The following is a 23,788-nucleotide window of genomic DNA, read 5'->3' on the forward strand; positions in this document are numbered from 1 at the left end:
GGAAAGAAAGAAAGAAAGAAAGGAGAAAACAATAAAAGAAAGGAAAACAGAAAGAAAAAAGAGGGAAGGAAGGATGAAGTAATGTTTCTTTGTGAATGAAGGGCTTGTGGAGTCAAGGACAACTTTTATCTGATTTCTGAGAACCACAATCCTGAGAGGCATTGCTACATGAATGACCAAAAGAGGGAGAGTCGGATCTTCTGATTTGGAATCACAGGCCATGTTGTGGGCGCCTCAGAAGGCCAAACTTTCTGGCTTCTTGTTGTTATTACAAAGCAATGTACTTCTCAGGGCATTCAGAAAGTGACCCAGCATGCCTTCTGAAGCCTTCATATATTTAGCACTTTGATAATTTTAACAAAAGAATACATGACAGTTCTCTAAGATCCATTTATATTCAATAATTTAAGTTCATCAAATGTATAAGGAGTGTCTTCATGTCCTATATTCAACGGAATGAAAGGGTGTAAAAAGAAAAAGAATAGGCACAGAGAATACATTTAGAGAGTTTTGATCTAAGTTGGACTTCTGTGACAAAGTCTTTGCACTTTACTGGATAAAAAAACAGTTATTTTAAAAGAGACTACTGCTAAAATGTCTCTCTGGAGGATCCATAGTACTTAAGACATGCTTTAATGGATGCTAAAACACCCTCCCCCAAGGGATATAGATGTGGTCCAGACGCTCCAAGAAATGAGAAGATACCGCTCAGACAGACCAGCGCAGCAGAGGGAACAGGCACATGCCACTAATACCTGCACTGGGTAGGCTGACCCAGGACAGTCACACAGCATGTTCTGGACCAGCCTAGAGCGGGAGGGGCAGTCTGAGCTTATCACGTGACGTGTGAAGCTTCCTCCCAGTTCACGGCAGAGTCCTGCTCCCTCAAATCTTCCATAGGAGACTGAGACACACAGATTTTCAGTACAGAGTTCTTCTATCTCGCTTTCTTTTTGGAATTGAAGTTGATGAAGGGATCAGTCCTTGCACAAGAACAGTACACAGCAATAGGAACAAGGCCTCAGAGGACCACAAGGAAAACATTTCCAGAAACTTCAGAAACTGTGGGCAGCCTGACCCCAACAAGCTACATAAGCAGCGTTCTGTCCATATTAGTCTAAATCCTCTGGGTTTCAAGTCCTTGATAGTCAGTTGCTGTATAAATATCACGAGTAGTGATTAGCACCAACTGGATGAACACAGGCACCTTGGAGCCTGCTATCCAGAAGGGAAGACTGAGCTGTAACCAAATGACGGGATGCAACAGCAATACCTCTAGGCTTCATTGAGGAGAACAGTTTTGCACTTAAGAGCAAATTCCTCTTCTTATTCCAATCAAACATTAAGAATTAACGAAGGATGTATGTGCCAAGTACTGAATGGACTGAAAAAGAATCTCTGTTAATAACAGAGATGATCCCTGGCCTCCCAGCAGTTCATGGGGAACTGAGACTAGTGAAAGCAGGTGACACTCACTGATCATGTGACAGATTCTAGACTTTCCTCTGAACATTTTATGTACATTGTTGCTGTGGTTCTTCAGAACAACCCCATGGACTAAATATTTTTATGCTCACTTTATTGATGATGAAACGGGCCTTGGAGGGTGTGAAAGATTCTCTGGGATACACAGTTGTTAATTAATACACATGGAGTTGAATCCATCTGTCTGGCTTCTAACACTGTCAGTTAAAACACTTCACATTGCAAAGATAATGGTGGGAAAACACAGGTTATGACAAATGGCATGTAATGCTGAAGTCTTGAGGAGAGGGCAGAATGAGACTGAAATGTTCAGGAAAGTTGACACTGAGGAAGAAAGAGTGGCCTGAGCGTCAGGCCTGAGCAGATGTGGTGGACAGCTGAATCATCGTCAGGAAGGGGAGTATAGTACTGAAGAAGATGGTGAAGAAATAGGTTGGCCACCTAAAGGGCCTTCACTCTCCCAGGCATCAGTGGCTGCTTTCCTAGTGGGACTCCCATCTCCAGACTCTGTCAAAAACCTCAAAATCTACAGTTCTCATTTTCCCAGCTGTGCCACTGACATCTTCTACAACACACTACCTACTTGTTCGCTCAACGTGAAATTAGTGGGTTGTGTAAACTAAACACTATATATAGTTCCTTCAAGTTTCTTTTTAAGCTAATGGTTCCATAAAAATATTCACCAATGTATTCATACATATCTTAAAAGATAAAAGGAAAAATTAGAGTTGATAAAGTATTTTTCAAGATGATGGCTGGATTGCCTCTCATGTCTGGCAGAAGCTGGTCATTTTTGTCCCAGGATACAAGCAGCGATTGATTTCATCTTCCTGAGAACCTGAAAAGACACAGGCCTGGTGTTACCACACTGGGAGCCTCAATCATGTGCCTGTAGTTGTTGGCTTGGTGAGTAGGTGGGCATCATGGCTGCCAGCAGAAGGCCCGGGGAGGTGAGAAAGGTGGATTTGGCAGACAAGTCCCCATGAGAGTCTGTCATCTGTTATTTTCCAGTTTCAGAGGCATCACCTTGGATTTTGGTCTTTTTGTAAATCTCATGTGAAATTTAGATGAAATATAATCTTTGGAAATGATATAAACGGTTGAGGTGTTTTTTCCTAAATTAGCTTTTGTTATAGACTTTCTCGAAATGCCTATGTTAGAGGAAGAGAAAGGAACTCGCTCAAAATAGTAAGTGCTATCATGGTTTGTTGGACCAATACCAATACATTTGTGAAAGAAGCTTAGGCCATTGCCTCTGCTTCTTGCCTTGTACTGGGAAGTTTTCTCTGTGTGTCCCTGGTACTGACAGCAAAAAATCTGACCCAATTAGACTCCTCATCCTCAGACATCATGTGCCATTCAGAATGTCATGCAGGTTGAGTAACTCATGCTTCCTTCCTCATTTCATGCGTTATGCAAAGCCAGTCTTTGTTTATCCATGTTTGTTTATTCATTCATTTATTCATTTCTAAGTCAGGGGGTCTCACTTCATAACCCTTGAACTTTCAGCCCTCCTATTTCAGCCTTTTGAGTAGTGGGACTAGAGGCATGAGCTACCACACCTAGCTTTTCTCCTTTCTTGATCAAGACTGTTGAGTTTGTTATTTGGTGAAAACATGGTTTACTTGAGGAAGAGAATCTGTTGTTGTAGAGAGATTCCTTATGACTAGCCTATGTGAAGAGCCTGTAAAGAAAAGAACTCTTTCAAGTCCAGAAGAGCTGAGTAGCTTTTGGGCTGGAGCCTTCTATCCATTCCGTGGTATTTCTGTCTATGTTCTCATCAGTTTTATAAACATCCAAATTGTGCCTGCAATTAATCTGCTCCTCTGGAACCCACTTAGTCCTTCCTTTCAACTTCTGATGTATCCCTCAAACATTCAACCACCAGGAAATCTATATTTATATATATTTATACTTCTGGGCAGGATGTTTTTAAACCCACTTTTCCTTCACAATCATTTTAATACAGTGCCCCTACACGTTAGTGTTAAACCCTGGTATTGTATTTGTTTCATCAGCAACACTACAATTTAGTGCCATTACTTAGAAACCTAATGCTTCAAGTGGGACCCCACTCCTTGCTGACTCCCAGGTAGTCTGTCTTTAGTGTTCAGCCATGTCTCCTCTCTATTGCTAGCCTAGGCCTTGGCTCTCTTCATGATGTTTCCTTGCTTATAAAATGGAAATAATAAAAGTACCCCACCTCTTAGGATTGTTTGATTAAATACATTACTGTACAAAACTTCCTATCAAAAGTACTTAGCAACTGTGTTACTGTGTTAGTGAGCCAAATATCCTGTTGATTGACACAAAGGTCTTACTCACTATTTTTCAAAGTGGTGTTTTTGGTTCAAAAGGATTTAGCACAGTGGCTGAAGAAAGCTGCAAAATTTGGCTCTGTGATTTCAAGCCTCAGTTAGATTTGCTAATTTAAAATATTACAACAATTGAAAGGAAAAACTACGTGCGTTTCTTTTAGTTCAGGTCTGGTGGGTTCAACATAGTTATTTGCATTGAAAGGCAATAATAGCACTATTGTTTTTATTTCTTAAGAAGAAAAGCAGATTTCTTCCTCCCAGTTGTCTCATGGGAGTACTTTGGGGGCATGGGGACAAGCACATGAGACCATCACATCTCTTTTACCAAAAATGGACACATAATATTTTAGAAATGTTAAAAAGGAGAAGCAGGGCAAGAGCTTGGCTTAGAAGAGATCGAGATAAGTTGATTTTAAACAAGTGATGGTTAAAGGGAAAATAAAGCATCTTATTTAGAAACAACTTTATGAAATTAGAAGTGTGAAAGCCAAAGACCGTAAGTAAAGTGAGGGTAAGAAGGCAGACATAAAAATCTTGGTGTTCTAAAGCTAAACTCTAAAACCATGCAAACCAACATCTCCCTGGGGAGACAGATACAGAAACAGAGCATGAGGCTCAGTCTTCTCACTTCTGGGCAGGGTAGGTTTTTTTTTTTTTTTTAGGTTGTAATATATATATATATATATATATTTTTTTTTTTAAATTATAGTTTAATCGCTTTGTATCCCAACTGTAGCTCCCTCCCTCATCCCCTCCCAATCCCACCTTTCCTCCCTCATCTCTTCCCATGTCCCTCCCCCAAGCCACCTGGTAGGGGAGGTCCTCCTCCCCTTCCATCTGACCCTAGCCTATCAGCTCTCATCAAGACTGGCTGCATTGTCTTCCTCTGTGGCCCAGTAAGGCTGTTCTTCACTCAGGGGGAGGTGATCAAAGAGCCAGCCACTGAGTTCATATCAGAGACAGTCCCTGTTCCCATTACTAGGGAGCCCACTTGGAGACTGAGCTGCTATGGGCTACATCGGTACAGGGGGTCTAGGTTATCTCCATGCATGGTCCTTGGTTAGAGTATCAGTCTCAGAAAAGACCCCTGTGCTCAGCTTTTTTTGTTCTGTTGCTCTCCTTGTACAACTCCTGTCCCCTCCAGGTCTTTCTCTCTCCCCCTTTTTTCATAAGATTCCCTGCACTCTGCCCAAAATTTGGCTATGAGGCTCAGCATTTGCTTTGATACCTTATTGGATAGAGTCTTTCAAAGGCCTTCTGTGGTAGGATCCCATTCTATTCCCTGTTTTCTTTCCTCTTCTGATGTCCATCCCATTTGCCTTTCTGAGTGAGAATTGATCATCTTACCTGGGGTCCTCCTTCTTGCTTAGCTTCTTTAGATGTGCAGATTTTAGTATGTTTATCCTAATGAGGACATTTGCTCAACCATGTTCATAGCAGCTTTATTAGTAATAGCAAGAAGCTGGAAACAACCCAGATGTCCCTCAACTGAGGAATAGATACAGAAATTGTGGTACATTTACACAGTGGAATACTACTCCGCAATTAAAAACAAGGAAATCATGAAATTTGCAGGCAAATGGTAGGAACTAGAAAAGATCATCCCGAGTGAGGTGTTCCAGAAGCAGGAAGATACACATGGTATGTACTCACTTACAAGTGGGCAGGATGTTTTTAAACCCACAGTGCCTTTGAAATTGTCCTTTTGACTTTTCTTTCAGAATCAAGCTCTCGGATACCATATGTTGCCGTATCAATAGGGGTCATTATAATCATCATCCTGGTTTCCACTGCAATAATGTTCAAAAGACAAGGTAGGATATGTTACAAGAGGGGAATTCTTACCGGCCTCCCAGTGATACATGGAATAGATTTTCCACAAGCACAGACTCTTGTATACATACAGATCTTTTATGCTCTCACTGTAAGCATGGACTCAGTCTCATCACCTTAGCTTTCTGGCTGGGGGCCCCTGTGAAAAATACTAAATAAATGCACCTTGAGCTCTTGTCCAGGTCACCTCAGTCCTAGTCTGTTGAGCCTCTAGGTGAAGGGGATCAGTAGAGGAAAGCCACAAGTGCCTAATACAGAAGACATTGTGCAGATAATTTAAACTCAGCACTGGAGTTTGGCTTGTCCAGAGGCTAAAGAAATCAAAACAGGAGGCATCCCACACTGATATTTACTAGAGAAGAGAATTCAGAGAACTCTTGGATCCATGAAACATGACCCAGGGTAAATTAAAAGCAGTAAGGCTGTGATTCTAAGTTTCAATGCTCGGTATTTCTTCTAAACTGCCCTGTGATTCACTATCTCAGGGCAATGTGCTCCCTCAGCCTCACTGGTTACCTACCATTCACCCGTCTGGATCGTAGCATCCTGGACACGGATGTCCTGGCTGGCCTTCCCTTAGTGAGGGCAGCACTCGATGGCTCTTGTCATCCTCAAGCAGATCAACATCATCGGCGTACAGTCTTCTTAGAAAAGCCTTACCTCAGCACGTTCATGTTGCTTATAAGCTGTCGATCGCAGCACACATGCCTGCCTCTGTCTCATTTCCTCCATCGAAGGTGGGGGAGGGGCGTGCTATTCAGCTAAAACTTCGATTGAGAGCTAAGGGTCTGAGAGTGGATCCACTTAGCTTTCATTGTAGGAAAACAGGGACAGGTTCGGGAGCTAAGAAAGCAGATGGAGTTCCCCATCTAGCCGAGCGAAGGTGTGCTAGCCTTTCACACATACCCCTCATTGCGTTCTGCTCAGCACACGGCTGAGCCCTGGGGGAGCAGTACTTCCTTTCCTCCCAAAGCCCACTCCCACCACCCTCAAAACACACACCCAGCTTTTCCAGGCACCGTTTATGCCTTGTAATCCAGTGCCATACAAACCTGTGCCAAAATCTACATTTAGTTGCTGCCTCCTCCCCGAAACATTGCTCAAGAGATTCTGCTGGCAATGTCTAGTAGTGTCTTCTCCAAAATGCTGCCTGACTCTGAAGAGTTTTAAGTTGGTTCTGGCAAGCTCATCTCCAGGAGAATACACCAGTTAAGAGTGTGGGCATTGGGCAGTGTGACGTGAGCCTAGCTATAGTAACTGCTGCTTACAAGTCTGAGGCAGGAGGATCATCCCAGCCCGTGGATTCTGAAGCAGCCCTGAGCTACATAGGGAGACCCTGTCCCAGAATAAAGAAATGAAAACATGGGGGTTTGGCCTTAGACAAAACTCAAATGCAGACTTTGCCACCAGGGAGGGAGCTGTGTAATCAAGCAAAGTGCTTATCATCTGCAAAGCAAGGATATTATGCCCTTTGTGGTATTGCTGTGGCAATTGGCAAACCAATACACAGAAAGCACCACTCAGTGGTTTTCCTGGATGATGCAGAAGTATACACACACATCTATACACAGATATATCTCCTGATATCAGTAGATAAAGCTTTGAGTCTTAAGGCCAGCCGAGGACTACACTGGAAGATTTTAGAAATGGTACTTACAGCAGGTGTAAAGTACTTGAAGTTAAGGTCACATGAGGCAACTTCTTAGGCCGGGCAATGGTGGTGCACATCTCTAATCCCAGCACTCCAGAGGCAGAGGCAGGCAGTTTGAGGCCAGCTTGATCTACAGAGTCAGTTCTATAACAGCCTGGGCTACACAGAGAAACCCTGTCTTGAAAAACAAAAATAAACAAATAAGCAAAAAAGACATCTCCCTTCATGTGAGAGCTGAAGAAAACAATAATGGCTTATGTTCTGTTTTCACAACTACAGCATGTAAGGAGCTCCACTGAGATAACTTAAGCTGTTCAGGTCCATGTCACAGATGCTCCTGCTAGTTTTAAGGCCGTGCTCCAGGGCTTCGATCTTTTCCATTACATCCTAAGGCCTGGCTAACTCGGAGCCAAGCCGAACTGGCTCCTGAAAATCTGCTTCTGTACTGAAAGAGAGAAGTAAGGGAGTGAGGGAGGAAGGGGAGGAGGGAGAGAGAGATGGAAGGAGGGAGGGAGCAGAGAGGAGAATCTAAATCTTTGGATCCAGTGGTCTTTTTTATTATCTGGAACTGTCCTACCAATTCTAAATTACATCCTGATCTGGTCTGCAAATTGAGAGCCCCTAAAGACTTGAGTCCATTCTAAATTTGTATCCCTGACCACACCTAAAAGGGGGCTGGGCAAGCAGGTCTCTCTTTGCAAACCCTAGAGGATTTGAAATGAAAGAATATCTCATAGAACTACTTTGCATCCTTCTCCTACCCCCAACCATTTCTGAAAACCTATGATCCCTACCCTCCAGTTCTTTCTCTTCCCCTCTCTCTCTGTCTCTGCTATCTCTGACTCTGTTTCTCTGTGTGTCTCTATCTCTGTCTCTATCTCTCTCTGCCTATCTGTCTGTCTCTGTCTCTTTCTGTATCTGTGTTTCTGTGAGTCTGGTGTCTGTCTCTCTCTGCCACACACACACACACACACACACACACACACACACACCAGTGAGATTAGAACCCTCAGGCATGCTATGCCTGAGAAAAATCACCCACTGCTTTTGCTCGAATTCCTTGAACTTCCCTGTGTCTGCCCATCATTTCCTCCCAAAGAACCACACCCTCAGTACCATTTCCCATTACAGTCACATCACAGACTAGGCATTTCTCCTCCAGACCAAAGTGTGCCTCTTGGAGATAGTCTCTCAGTGAAGTGCTTCCAGCTTCTGAAGAGGATAAATTAATTGACATTAGTAAGTTTACCCAAACGACTCTGGTTTCTTCTGGGCTCAGCTTCCGTGCTCGGCCTAGATCTTGCAACAACCCCCTGTGAGCCCTCTACGGGTCAGGCCCCTGCCTTTCCACATGCTCACTGGTGCATGGTGCATGCAAGGAGAGGAGTTCAGTGTTAGAAAAAGCGCATGTTTGATGAAAAGCCTCTGAACACATTTTAAGTGAAAAGGTCAGTTTAGAGGGATATGTGAGTCGAATGGCACCATTTGTATAAAAAGAGAGAAAAGCCTACGAACTATAATCCATATCTAGAACTGCACCACCCAGTAGCTAATTAAAGTACTACTAAGTAAGCAGTTTCTCAGTTTCACTAGTCCCACAGTTCAAGTACTCGCTTGCCACTTGTGGTTACTAGTCTATGCAGAGGGAATAGTTATGTCTTCACAGAAAGTATGATATTGCCCAAAGATAGACATGCAGGAAACTTTTTAAATTGGTTACTTCTGAGAATGAGATAGTGTTGATTAATGAGGGAGTTATAGGTTATAGTCTGGTACATTTCTAGCCAACTTGAATTTTTATGATGAGGAGTTTCTTTATAATTAAAAAAAAAAAAAAAACTTGACTGTCAGCTAAAAATTAAAATGTTTTACAACTCATGAGTTTACAGGGACCCCAGATCCTGAGCTAGTTTTCTAGATTGTGAGCAGGAGAATGACGCTGCTGAATTGTTTTTCAGACACTTCCAAGAGGAGCTTCCCACCTATGGCACCATCCCACACACACACAGCAAGCCCTCCAGAAACAGGCCGACGAGAAAGCTGTGAGTGAAGCAACATGCTGCCAGCTGGAGAGTAAAAGACACGCCATAAATAACAAGCTGTGACCTCAGAAAACCTAGAACCCTATTAGCAGAGCAGATCCACACAAAAGTAAAGATGAAAGTAACTGAGTGGCACGGCGAAGAAATAGCACCCGTGCATAACTCAGAGTCATGGCGTCTCCTCCAAGCCTGCCACTTGGGAGGCGGAGGCGAGGAGAATTTTGAGTTTGAAGCCAGCTTGGGCTATAGAGTGAGGTCCTGTTTTGTTGGGGGGTGCAGTGGGGGTGGGGGAGAAGGAAGAGGAAGAGGGAGGGGGAAGAGAGATACAGAGGTGTTGAGGGAAAAATGCTCAGCACCTTTTAGACATTTGCTATCTGCTGGTGTAACTGGTGTAGATGCTTCACAGGCATCATCTCATTTAATCTCTACAGTAATCGTATGAGATGGGCATTTCAAATCCCATCCGATAGGGAGGGACACGGGCCTAGACAGATCAAGTAGCCAATCCAGTGCTATAAACGAATGAGCAGAGGGTGGGAACTAGTGCCTTCTTCCTGTGGCAGTGCTGGGGAAGGTGACTATGGTGTGGACAGGACTGAGCTGGGGGCCAGAGGCAGATAACCATGGTGTTTCTTTCTTTCCAGGTAAAACAAAGCCCTGCCAACCACCAGTGGAAGAAAAGGGCCTTACTATTTATGCCCAGGTGCAGAAATCAGGGGTAAGTTCTATGCTGTCCTTGGGGCGTGTCTGTCATATTTCCACAGGATTCCTGACTAGAGGTCCCCGCACACATTCATGGTTGTGCAAGGTTCTAGAGTAGATGAAGTTAGGAAAGCAGAAAAGTCGAGAACAGGAGCTCCCCCTAAAAGTCGTTAAGCCAGCGTCAGCGGGTCTCTGTATGGTTTGAAATAGGAGAAAACACTGGGCGATCTAGTCACCTGCTTCTCCCTAATAATGAGGTGGAGGTGTACACACAAGACCTTGGATGCTTTGTGGCATTCTAGGAGTCTCCACTGCATGTCCACAGGCTTCCTTCTTGAAGCATGCAGGTTTGGGGAAAGAGGGAGAGGCGTGGAAAAGCTATTGTGTGGCACACTGGCCTGATCCTGATAACGCCATCTGCAAAGTACAAGCAGGGCCAGAAATGGAGGATCTTGACAATTCTAGTCAGAGGGGACTCTGACGTGTTGAATGAGGAGGAAGGAAAACAAAACCGAGGTAACATGGCCACTGAGCTAAGAGAGGAGTGATGGGAAAACATGAGACATGATGGAGTCAGGGAACAGATATGTTAGCAGTAACAGGTAAGGAGTCTAGAGGATCCTTGTCAGATAGACACTGGTTTTCCAGGCATAGTTAGTTCTAGGCATAGTTAGTCCAGAATCTGGCCATTCAGGAGGTGGTAGAGGTATATCATTGCGTAAAGGTGATGAAGATAAAGATAATTACATAATAATACAATAAATTCCTTTCTGAAGACCAGGAGGCAGTCCGGAGCAAATTTCTTTCGGCTGCCTGCTGATGGCCTGCTGGGTGTAATGCATCATCCAAAGACCCCTATTGAGAACAAACCTCCATTTAAAACCGTGAGGGCCCCAACAGTACCCTCTCACCCAAATGTGTGCTTAGCCGAGGCTGGATGTATCCTTTAGAATCGGCTTCTCACGTATTACCAAAAAAAAGAAAAAAGAAAAAGGATTGCATCAAGCCTACTGACCTACTTGAGAAGACAGTGCATCTTTCAGTTTGAGTCCTCCACCTAAAACCCCACCCACACGCCAGGTCCTCCAGAACACCTCTGCACCGCAGCTCTGTCTCCTCCCCAGAGATAACCACTATCCTGCCTTCTAGAAATATGAATCACATTTTTTCTTTTCTTGGCCCTCACAAAAAAGAGTCCATTGGTATTTTTTTTCTTGCATCTGGTTATAAATTCATGCATGTCTTTGAACTCAGGATGCACACATTCTCATTGGTGGATCGGCTCTCAGTGTGTTGATGTGCAATCTGAGAATATATTTATCTAGTTAGCTATTAATGGGCATCTGCGTTATATCCTGTTTGAGGTCATTATGAAAATTATAGTTAGGAAATTCATATGAATATGTCTACATAGTTTGGAAGGCACACACCTAGAAGTAGATTTGCTGAATGATAAATCATTTGAATTCTCCAATTGACTGGTTAAGACTAAATTGTTCTTCAAACTGGGTGTCATTTTACTTCTTCAATAAATGAGTTTTAAAAGTTGTACACGCTAGCCAGAATTTGTGACTTTTAGCCCTTTTATCCATACCAGTTGGGGGGTCTTACTATAGCTTTGTTTTCTTAATAAGTAACAACTTTTCATATGTTTATTGCCATGTTAAAATCATCTGACTTTCAAATCTCTTACCCATTTACCTTTGAATTTTAGGCCTTTTAAAAAATTAGTGTAAACCAAAAGGCCATTTTAAAAATGAGCCCTTTAGAGGTTAAATCCATGTCTTCTCCAGTAGGTCTTCCTGAGAATTACAAAGACGAGCCACACATGATGTTTTTTCCCAGTTGGTTTCTGGGTCAAATTGGTCTGTCATCCTTCTTCACCCACAGTGACTTTGTGAGGTTTTGATTATCACGATTACGCTAACCTTAGAAACGGTTGAAGGCTTGTATTCTTTCCCTCAAGCTGCCCAAGGAAATCATTACAAACTTGGTGGTTTAAACAACCAGAATTTAGTTTACATCAGTTCTGGAGACTACAGGTCTAAAATGAAACTGATATATGGCAGGACCACCAGCCCTCTGGAATCTGTTGAGAGAACTCTTTGCCTCAGTGTGTGTGATCTGATGGTTCCAGGCAACCTTCCACTTCTGCTGCTCTGTGACTGCACCATAATTTCTGCCTCCATCTCCAGGAAACTTTCCCATATGTGCCTCTGCCTTATCCTTCCCACCGTCAGGACATCCCCCACTGGGTGCAGGGCCCACTCTGATCTAGTGGCCTCACCTTGATGTTCTGGCCTTATCGGGGGAGGCCTTAATTCCATGCAGCGATACACCCTGACTCTGGTGGTGCATATCTTTTGGGAGCCATGATTCAGCATTTTCTTTCTGTAATTCTGTGGAAATGTTTGGGTAGAACTGATCATATTTCCCCCTGTATATATTTGGCAGAACTTATTGGTGAGAGTCTCTGAGACTGTAGTTTCTTTGATGGAGACTTTTTTAAATTATATTTTTATTATTCCACTTTATTCTCTGTTGCATTAGTAATTAAATAAGTGTTTTCTCTATTTTTAGTGATACCCCAGAAAGTATAAAATATATCCCTGACTTCTTAAAACACATTTGTTTCTTTTATTTTATTGTACTCCAGTACAATACTTTAACTACACTATAATTTTGCATTTTGATTTATGTTCTATTTCATTGTTTCTTAATTTATATGTATTTTAAATATAAAACATTATCATTGTTTTATATATCAATATGTACAAACTTACTCACATGCTTACAATTTCCTTCATTTTATTTATCATGCTTATATTATTACATCATTATAAAAATAATAACAGAAATTTATTCAAAAATTAGCATTTCTTTTATTTTCACCATAATTGCTGTGCAATATCTTTATAAAGAACATAATAACAGCCTGGTGTCATGGTGAATGCCTTTAATCCCATAAGGCGAAGGCTAGTGGATCTCTATGAATTGGAGGCCAGTTTGGTCTATATATCAAGTTCCAGCCCAGCCAAGGCTACACAGTGAAATCCTGTCTCAAAAAAGCAAAACGTAATAACATAGAAAATTAAACAACTTTCGGTTACCTGGTAGGATAACCACTCCAGAGCTCATCACGGCTCCTGCCTTCCGCTGTTTCTCAAGGGCTCCCATCCACAAAGAATACGCAGAAATACGTTATACACCTGAGGTTGCTCCAGTGTGCTATCCCTGGGGACATGAAAGTCAGTGACCCTGAAGACTGAGGCAACAAAAATGTGGGACATTGTTAAAACTGTGTTTGAAGTGACTCCTAATACCTAGATAAGAATCCTAAAGAGAAATTCAACAACATAGTCCCAATACAGCTCTGGCTGATTTTTAGTACACTCTTTTTTTGTAAAATTTCCCATTTGAATACAGAGAGCTTAAGTTATTCAATCCACCCTTTATCCCTACATTTAGGCCAAGCCACACTAAAATTCCCCCAACCAACAAGAGAAGCAAGGAGTGCATCTGTGAATAAAAGTCGATTAGTGAACTGTTTTCACCTGCTTCTCACCCCTCTCGTCCCTAATCAGAAATTCTTCCTTAAATTAAATTTTTTTTCTCCAAACTGTGGTATCTAAGAAATGTATGGCAATTTTGACAATCTTTTTGTTGTTGTTGTTGTTGTTTTGTTTTGAGACAGCCTTAGCTGTCCTGGAATTGCTTTGTAAACCAGGCTGGCCGCCAACTCACAGAGATACCCCTGCCTCTGCCTCCCAGTGTTGGGATTACAGGTACTTGCCGCCACACCTGGCTGACAAACTTTTTCCTTTTTTTTTTTTTTAAGCACTAATGAGGGACAAAGTTGCCTTGGGAGATTGTGAGCTCTAAGATATAACTCAGGCAGGGAGTTGATAGAGTGAGCTTCGGGAAAGACTGGGAGAATTCTCACCAGGGAGGAAGTTAGAGGAAGTGGCTAATGAGGTTTTGAACTTGGACTGCTTTTCTGTGGGGCCAAGCTGGATGTGCCCCAGCTTTCTGCTCAGCTAATCTGTTTTCTTTGCTTCTCCTGTAGCCTCTAAAGAAGAACCTCGATGATGCCCTGACAGATTGGGAACCCTGCACGACCATCTATGTGGATGCCACAGAGCCTGCACCAGAGTCTATTCAGGTGAGGTATCTCTGCCCCTCCTCGCTGAATATCTGATAAGAGGCAGAGAAGAGGCCGGGGCCGGGGGGGGAGGTTGCTGCTATTTATTTTATTTTTGAGTAAAGGTGAAGTGAAACACGTTGGTGAGCTGTGGAGGAGAGAGTGGTCCAGCTGACACAAGTAGCAAGGAGCATCTGTAGCCGTGATTAGTTAGGACTTACACAAAACCCTTCATTCCAGCTCACAAGCTGAGAGCAACTATCTACTGGCTGTTTTGGCTATTCCTTCTTTTACCGTTTCCTATCTACCATGATGTGAGCTCTGTCTTTTTTTTTTTTTTCTTTGACTCTCCTCACCTCATAGGAAGTCTGTTAACTATTTTTATCTTACTGTGACCAAAATACCTAAGAGAGCAACTTGAAGGGAGATTTTTGTTGGCTTAGTTTCAGAGGATAACGTCTTTCAGCACAGAGCAGGGCATAGCAGACACCCTGATTTAAATGAATTTCTTCCAAAGGAGAAGTGTTAGTGGAGAAGAGGAAAGAGGAGGACAGGGAAGGAGAAGGCCAGTCTTTAGATAACAGGGACAAATCTCTTATTTCCCTGATGGTACACTCACACTTAGAAGAGAGCTATACCCCTATTTGCAGCTATACCCCTATTTGGAGACCTGTCCAGACAGTGACAGATTCTGAGCATAATGCTATGTATGCCACATGATTTCCCCCAGAGAATGCCATTTTGTTCACTGTCTGTGAAACGTCTCTCCTCTGTTCCATCACTCATGAACTTCTTTGCCCACAGGAAACAAATCCAACCACAGTTTATGCCAGTGTGACACTACCAGAGAGCTGACCCATAGATCCCATGAAAGGACTTTTTTGAAGAAAAACAGACGAAGCAAAACTTCTGAACTTGGCCCCATGTCCCAAGTTCTCTGTGACAGAAACTGCACGTCTGTACCCTCCTCCAATCAGTTTCCTGGAGATAGATATGCACAGGAGTACCTGCGTGGAAGTGAGGATTTCCACGCGTGTAACCTGCTCTGCAGCTGATGCCGACACAGAGCAGAGATCCATGTTTTCTGCAGCAGATAAAATGCATAATGTGAGTTCAGACAGCGCAGTCTTTGCTGGGTTGGATAACAGAACCCAAAGACCAAAAAAAAAAAAAAAAAAAAAAAAAAAAAAAAAAAAAAAAAAAAAAAAGAAAAAGAAAAAGAAAAAAGAAAGAAAAAAAAAGAGGCTCTGTGCCTCAGTTTCACTCTCCGGTTAAAAAGGGAATGAAGCATAAAGAATGAATTATTTGTTGTCTCAGATCATTCTATAAAAGAACTAGTATTTTATTTGCAAAACTTAAGCTAATAAGTCAATAGACTGAAGATGACTTTGAAGTCTCTAAGCTTTCAGAGATACAATGGAAACCATCCCAAGTTCTTCAATGGATAGTTCTGGCAAGCAGTGTTCTGCTTAAATCCAAGTAAGCAAGTGTTTTGTAACACTGTTACAAAGTAACCTGGGATACTGAGAGGAACTTGTTCCAGGGAGGTTTTTCACTTCTCCAAGGGACTTTTGAGTCTAAGTTCTCTATTTACTGCCTTGAGCAAAACCCTGGATTCTTAAGATTCTCCCTTTGTTGGTTCTGAGGCCATTTTTTTAGCCTAGGCCTTCTGTGGAATTGCAAGTCTACCAGGAACTTCTTATCAAACTGTTACCTCTGTGTAAAATTTAATTCAAATAGAAAATTAAATTATTTTGATCAAACAGTTTCAAATGATTGGATGTTCAATCACACAGATAACAGAATGCAGGCAGAAAAATTCTCCGTACACAAAGTCCAAAAGACTTTACATAAGCTCATATGTAAAGTCTTCATGTTGTCTGCCCTCAGAGAGGCTGTCTTTCAACCTACCGCCATTCTTGCACAACTTAGTCAACTATTTAAAAAAAAAAATAACCATTTTGGAGCTGGGGAGAGGTCTCAGTGGATAATAGTACTTGCTTTGCAACCATGAGTATCTGAATTCAAACTCCGAGTATCCATGTAGAGAGATGGGCATGGCTGAGCATGCCTATAACACAGACACAGACAGGTCCTGTGACCCTGGCAGCTAGTCAGCCCAGCCAGACAGAAACGTCTGAGAGTGACAGAGGAAGAAGCTGACATCCTTCTCTGGTGCCTACACACACACACACACTCACTACGTCCACCTACATATACATACAAAAACCCTGTTGTATTCTTGCATAACAAAGAACACCATCTACCCAGCTAAGAACTCTGATTTCCCATTGCCCTGTACCTTTCTGTATTTAAACAATTTACAGTGTAAGTCCTGTTCTTCTGTGTATCCTATTTTGTGGTGCTAAATTCTGTAAAAGGGATTCCTAATTATAATCCACAAAGCTAACTTTGGATTTTTTTAAAATTTTATTTTATTAATTACACTTTATTCACTTTGTCTCCCCCCATAAGCCCCTCCCTCCTCCCCTCCCGATCCCACCCTCCCACATCTTTCTTCACGCATGCCCCTCCCCAAGTCCACTGATAAGGGAGGTCCTCCTCTCCTTCCTTCTGATCTTAGTCTATCAGATCACATCAGGAGTGGCTGCATTGTCATCTTCTGTGGCCTGGTAAGGCTGCTTCCCTCCTCAGGGGGAGGTGATCAAAGAGCAGGCCAATCAGATTAAGTCAGAGGCAGTCCCTCTTCCCATTACTATGGAACCCACTTGGACACTGAGCTGCCATGGGCTACATCTGTGCAGGGGTTCTAGGTTATCTCCATGCCTGGTACTTGGTTGGAGTATGAGTCTCTGGGAAGACCCCTATGTTCAAATTTTCTGGTTCTGTTGCTCTCCTTGTGGGGTTAGGGTTAGGGATCTGTCCTCTCCAGATCTTACTATTTCCCACTTCTTACATAAGATTCCATGCACTCTGCCCAACAGTTGGCCATAAGTCTCAGCATCTGCTTTGATTTTATGTAAGATAGAAACCTATTGAAAATATGTCAGTTGGGTCAAATAACTACTAGGATATTCCGAAAAACTTTATTAGAGTTCTCTAGAGCAACAGAACTTATAGAATGAATATGACTACATACATACATACATACATACATACATACATACATACATACATACATACATAAATACATACATACATACCTGGGGATTTATTAGAATAACTTGCAGGCTTCAGTCAAGCTAATCTAACAATGGCTGGCTATGAGCAGCCAGAATCCAAGAATCCAGTAGTTGCTCAGTCCACAAACTTGGGTGTCTCAGCTGGTCTTCCATAGATTCTGGAATACCAAAGAAGTATGTGCTAATGCCAGTGAAGGAATGGATGGGCTAGCAAGGTGAGGGCGACCAGGCAAAGAGCAAAAGCTTCCTTCTGCCATGTTTTTATATAGGTTTCCAGCAGAAGCTGTGGACCAGATTAAACTTGTATCTTCCCACCTCAAGGTCTGGGTCAAAGGTGTGAATCTTCCTACCTCAAAAGTCTGGAATAGAATAGATTCATCTAAGTAAAAATAATCTCTCACTAGTGTGCCCTCCAGTTCTGGATTGTCATTCATCCCAGATGAATGCCATCAAGTTGACAACCAAGAATAGCCATCACATTTTCTTTGAAAGCAAGGAGAATAAAGGAAGAACAGGCTGTAGCTAGGACCATAGTCAAACTCGTAAAGCTACTCTAGGGACAGTGATGCTGGGTGCCACTATTTTGTGACCATTGTCTTCAACCTAGGCATAGACTCCACCCCTGCCTGCTGCTGCTTCTGCACTTAGTAACGTGATAATAGCAGTCGTTACTGTTGCATTTTCCATGACAAAAATAACTACACCCTCCTTCATCTTTTCATCTTTAGCTTCTAGTGAAACATTTGATACTCCAGAATGGCCAACCCTAGGTCATATGTGCACATCATACACCTCAAGGGAGACTACAAATTTGCTATCTGGAAGCTTCTATTTTGAAGTGGCTGGTGGACTCCACCTGTTATAAATTAGAAAGTTCCCCAAACAGAAGCGAGACTTAGGTGCTGGGCAGATCAAAAAATGTTCACTACATTCCCTTGTTTAATCTCAGACCAAAGATTTTTTTTTAATTCTTTGAAGATGTAATGTAACAACATATTTTGATCTTATTCACCCTAACTGCCTTCCTACAATTCCTCAAAGAACCCACCAACCTATTTCCCTTCTGACTCCATGCCCTCTTTACTATTATTACTATTATTATTATTATTATTATTATTATTATCAGTAGCCCTCTGAGTCCAGTTAGTGCTTACCCGATGAGAATGGGTATGAGGTCATCCAGTTGGGCATGGGCAGTCTACCAGTGCTCACATGCTCTAAAGAAAAGTAACTCATCTCCCAGCAGCCATCAAATGTGGACAACTCATCAGCTAAAGATAGGGCTCCTGCTCTCCATGATGGAATTTTGACTGGCTCAGTCTTGTGCACATGTTATATAGAAAACAACAGCTGCTATGATGTATGCATCAACCATATCATGTCTGGAAGACTAGCTGTCTATTCTGAAAACCATAGAGCTGCTTACAACACAGAGCTACTTACAAGCATGTATAGAGCGTGGAGTTACAAGCTCTCATTCATTTACTGCAATTCAGATGGCTCTAGAAGATCAGCTCCTAACCCTTGGGTTTTTCCTGTGGTTGAACTTGATGGAGATGTAGAAACCAAAGAGAATGAGATTCTATCCCCAAACTTCCCTGAATCCCTAGGCTCCACACCTCACTGAGGATGGGGACTATTAGAGGCAGTCTTTCTAGCTGCCCATCTGACAATGGTTGGCCTTTTATTTTTTTTTCTTCTGCAGTCCCATGCCCGGAAGAGAACCCTTTCCAGTACTATACTTGTGTACTTTAGTCTTCCCCGAATGGTCCCGAGTGAGTCAAGCTCACCTTTCCCTCAGGCTGACAGTATTAAAGAAAAGACTACAGTGTCAGAATTCCCCTTGTTGTTCTTCCAGTGTTGTTTTCTTTTGACTGGGCATATCTGAATTCTACAGAAGTCAGGAGGAACAGATCCATTCTCGGTTTTAAGAGACTAAAGCTCTGATGCCTGGGTGGAGTCTGCAGCTTCTTTAGGAGTCACACAGCCTGTGTGTGGTGGCGACAGGATGCACATGCTTTCAGAGAAGACACTGGATCCTCATTTCCCTCCTCCTACAATTTATCATTCTCCTACTTTCTATGCAGCCCAGGTCACCTTTGAACTCCCAATCCCCTAATTCAGCCATCCGATTACTAGGATTACTAGTGTGTTTGTACTTTTACTTTTGTGAATTTAATAAAACATAGTCAAGCGACCAGGAAAGGCTCTCTTCTGTTTTGCATTTCTTAGTATAGCGGTGGGGCTAGACATGTCTTACAGCCCACATCTCCACAGCCTTCTCTGTGAACAACCAAGGAAGCTGCTTTGGTGGGATGAGCTACGAGGTTTTGCTTCCCTAAGAGAGTGGACAAGAGTGAACCCAGGACCTCTCCCTCCACTAAAACCTGGGATCCACCCTCCTTACAGAGGATAGAATTATGTCTAAAGAGGGTTTGATTTTTGTCACTACCACAGTAATCCCCTTCTCTGAATTTCCCCCAAATTCCCATCATAGAGAAATCTGGAGCCAGACTTCTTGACTGACATTTGGCCTAAGGCAAGTTTTTGTCATGACATATTTAACAACATAGTTGCTTTCTACCCACTAGCTGCCATTAGCACACTCTCTGGCCTCCCTCTCTGTGACTGAAGATACTATTCAAACATCAGGCAGCACTTATGGTGTGAGACTCTGAATTTGAACCCCAGCAATGAAAAACATCAGCGTCCCCAGATATTACTAGGTTTTGCCAAATGGGCAAAATATCCAGTTGAGAACCACTGGCCCCCAGACTCTTGGTAAACATCTAATACACTAAACACAACGTATTAGTCAGGGTTCTCTCCAACAATGGCTGGCTGTGAACAGAAAGTCCAAGAATCAGTTGCTCAGTCCACAAACTTGGATGTCTCAGCTGGTCTTCAGGACATGCTGGAATCCTGAAGGTGTGTATATGTGTCTGTGTGTCTGTGTGTGTCTGTGTGAATGTGTGCCTAACTCAAAAACCCAGATTAGAAGTATATTTTCCTACTTCAAATTAAGAAAAAAAATAAATAAAAAGCCCTCACAGGTGTTCTCTCCATCTGGAGTTTTAGTTCTAGATGTAGTAAAGCTGATGACAAGCAATCAAGTTGTCTAGAAGACAACCAAGAAGAGTCATCCCAGGTCCACGCCTTGTCAGCTTGACAAACAATTGTATCTCCTTGTTATGATTAATTTTCAAATGAAGACAATAACCAGGTCATAATTATGCCTAAACATACTATAACTGTCACACATACAATCCTAAACACATTACATATTTAACTAGATCATAGTTACGCCTAACATGATATAACTATGCCCATACAACCAAAAACACATAAATTTAGAATAGATGGCAATGTCCCTTGACATTGTATTGTCTTTTGGTACCTCAAACTTAATTGTTGGTAGTCTCTTAATTGATTTAGAGTGTGTAACAAAGAAAGTGAGAAAAGAAAACACAAATATCTATACAAACACATTCTTAACAAAATAGAGCAGAAACACCAGTATCTACTATAAATCCTTGTTTCTGCAACTGGTCACATGGCCTTAGCTGGTATTTATAACTATCTTCCTCTACTACCCATTCTGTATTTCCTCCACTCTTGGCAAACACCTCAGAAGGCCTTGGCTCTTTTCGTGGAAAAGTGACCCAGACCTTCATTCCTGAAGGGTCTGTGCCCTTCATCATCCTGCATGATCAGGCTGCCGAAGTTTCCTAGTGACGGTCATCACAGCACCAAGAGAGTGGCACCAAGAGATTCCCTAAAGCATCTCCTGCACTCCAGACACAATCTTTCTTACCTCCATTGTGGAGAGGCAATCCAATTTCCCCTTGATAATCTGGATCAGTCACCACTCCTAACACTGTTATTCTGTTCTTAGCCTAATGGTTTAAGCGCATTAGAAACCCAAAGTGGCCAGAGGGAAGTCTGAGCTTCCAGTTCAAGGGAATGTTTACTGTGGCTCCTGACAGGAGCCAGGAACCAAAACTTCTAGGCCAGCAAAATTTAAGATTAAGGTTAGGGAAGGAGGACTTCCTCTATCAGTGAACTAGGGAAGAGACATAGGGGAGGAAGAGGGAGGGAGAGTGGGACCAGAGGAGATGAGGGAGGGGGTACAGCTGGGATACAAAGCGAATAAATTGTAAGTAATAATAATAATAATAATAATAATAATAATAATAATAATAATGGGTGCTTTCTCAGACAATTTGAATAGTGCTACCTCAAGATCTAGCTATATCACTCCTAAGCATATATCCAAAAGATGCTCAAGTTGTTTGTAGCAGCTTTATTCGTAATAGCCAGAATCTGGAAACAAGCCAGATGTCCCTCAATTGAGGAATGGATACAGAAATTGTGGTTCACTTACACATGGAATACTACTCAGCAATTAAAAACAAGAAAATGATGAAATTTATAGGCAAATGGTGGGAACTAGAAAAGATCATCCTGAGTGAGGTATCCCAGAAGCAGAAAGACACACATGGTATATACTCACTTATAAGTGGATATTAGACATATAATATAGGATAAACATACTAAAGTCTGTACACCTAAAGAAGCTAAGCAAGGAGAAGGACCCTAGGTAAGATGATCAGTCCTCACTCAGAAAGGCAAATGGGATGGACATCAGAAGAGGGAGAAAACATGGAACAGGACAGGAGCCTACCACAGAGGACTTCTGAAAGACTCTGCCCAGCAAGGTATCAAAGCAAATGCTGAAACTCATAGCCAAACTTTGGGCTGAGTGCAGGGAATCTTATGAAAGAAGGGGGAGATAGAAAGACCTGGAGGGAACAGGAACTCCACAAGGAGAGTAACAGAACCAAAATATCTGGGCCCAGGGGTCTTTTGTGAGACTGATACTCCAACCAAGAACCGACCATGCATGGAGATAACCTAGAACCCCTGGACAGATGTAGCCCATGGCAGCTCAGTCTCCAAATGGGCTTCCTAGTAAGAGGAACAGGAACTGTCTCTGACGTGAACACAGTGGCTGGCTTTTTGATCACCTCCCTCTGAATGAGGAGCAGCCTTACCAGGCCACAGAGGAAGATAATGCAGCCAGTCCTGATGAGACCTGATAGGCTAGGGTCAGATGGAAGGGGAGGGGGACCTCCCCTATCAGTGGACTTGGGGAGGGGCATGGGAGGAGATAAGGGAGGTAGGGTAGGATTGGGAGAGGATGAGATAGGAGGCTACAGCTGGGATACAGAGTGAATAAACTGTAATGAATAAAAAAATAAATAAATTTTTAAAATAATAATGAAAAAAAAAAACAGAATAAAAAAGACCAAGGTCACAGAAACAGAAAGCAAAAATTTGGTCACTAGGGGTGATAGTGACTGGAACTATTCCATTTTACACCTCGTGACTCGGCACCCATGGATTGTGGCTATGGCAGAAATTGTACCCTATATTTGACATTGATGCAAAGCATATACCGCCTTCTGCAGAACTCTGCCCTAGCCGTTGGTGTTGTAACTATGTCTTCAAAAGGCCTTTGCATCTTTCTATCCGGCCATCTGATTCAGGATGCTGGAGCACATGTAATGACCAGTGGATTCCATGACCACTGTCATGACCATGGGCCCATTGTCGCATTCTCTGACTGTGAAGTGTTCCTTGCTCTGTAAGTCCACAGATGGTGGGCTTTGCAGAAGCATTATGTTAAAGAAAGGCAAAACCAGAATAAGTATCTACTCCTGTAAGGACAAAGTGCCCTTTCCATGGAAGAAGTAGTCAGATGTAGTCAATCTGCCACCAGGTCGCTGGCTGGTCACCCCAAGGAATGATGCCATATCTGGGACTCAGTGTTGGTCTCTGATGTTGGCATATCTGGCACTCAACAGTAGCTCTAACCAGGTTGGTCTTGGTGAATGGAAGTCCCTGTTGTCAGGCCCATGAATGTAGCCACGGGCCATTGTTCATGGGTCCTTTGGGCAATGACAGAAATGGCTGGGGAAAGAGGCTGACTGTCCACAGAAAGGGTCATTCTATCTACTTGATTATTGAACTGCTCCTCAGCTGAAGTCATCTTTTGCTAAGCCTTTACATAGGACAAAATTATTTTCACATCCTTAGACCATTTGGGAAGATCTATCTGCATACTTCCTCCCCAGATGTTTTTCTCACCAATTTTCCAATTATGCTTTTTCCAAGTCCCTGACCGTCCAGCCAATCTGTTGCCTACAGTCCATGAAAAGGTTTACAATTGCACATCTGGCCGTTTCTTTTTCCAAACAAAATGTAATATCGTGAGTCCTTCCCAAAGTTCTGCCTACCGTGAAGATTTCCCTTCACCAGTGTCTCTTAGAGTTATACCAGAAAGGGGCTGTAATGCTACAGCTGTCCATTTCTGGGTAGTACTGGCATAACGTACAGAACCATTAGTAAACCAGGCTCCTGTCTTCTTTTCCTCAGTCAACTGATTAAGGGAAAACACCATTAGGTTATAG

At 42.6% G+C, this 23,788-nt stretch overlaps 1 protein-coding gene across 1 annotated transcript in view; it reads left to right on the forward strand.

The window, feature by feature from the left end:
- The window catches only part of Slamf1 (signaling lymphocytic activation molecule family member 1), a 30,507-nt gene extending 15,466 nt beyond the window's left edge, over positions 1-15,041 (forward strand). Inside the window, exons 4-7 of the mRNA XM_055613318.1 lie at positions 5,525-5,617; positions 9,974-10,047; positions 14,098-14,193; positions 14,977-15,041. Coding sequence (XP_055469293.1) covers positions 5,525-5,617; positions 9,974-10,047; positions 14,098-14,193; positions 14,977-15,027 — 314 coding nt within the window. The 3' untranslated portion in view covers positions 15,028-15,041. The remainder of the gene's footprint in view (positions 1-5,524; positions 5,618-9,973; positions 10,048-14,097; positions 14,194-14,976) is intronic.
- The last annotated feature ends 8,747 nt before the right edge of the window (positions 15,042-23,788 follow it).

This window comes from Psammomys obesus, unplaced genomic scaffold (assembly GCF_907164565.1).
Source record: "Psammomys obesus unplaced genomic scaffold, mPsaObe1.curated_primary_1811, whole genome shotgun sequence".
NCBI classification, from domain to species: domain Eukaryota; kingdom Metazoa; phylum Chordata; class Mammalia; order Rodentia; family Muridae; genus Psammomys; species Psammomys obesus.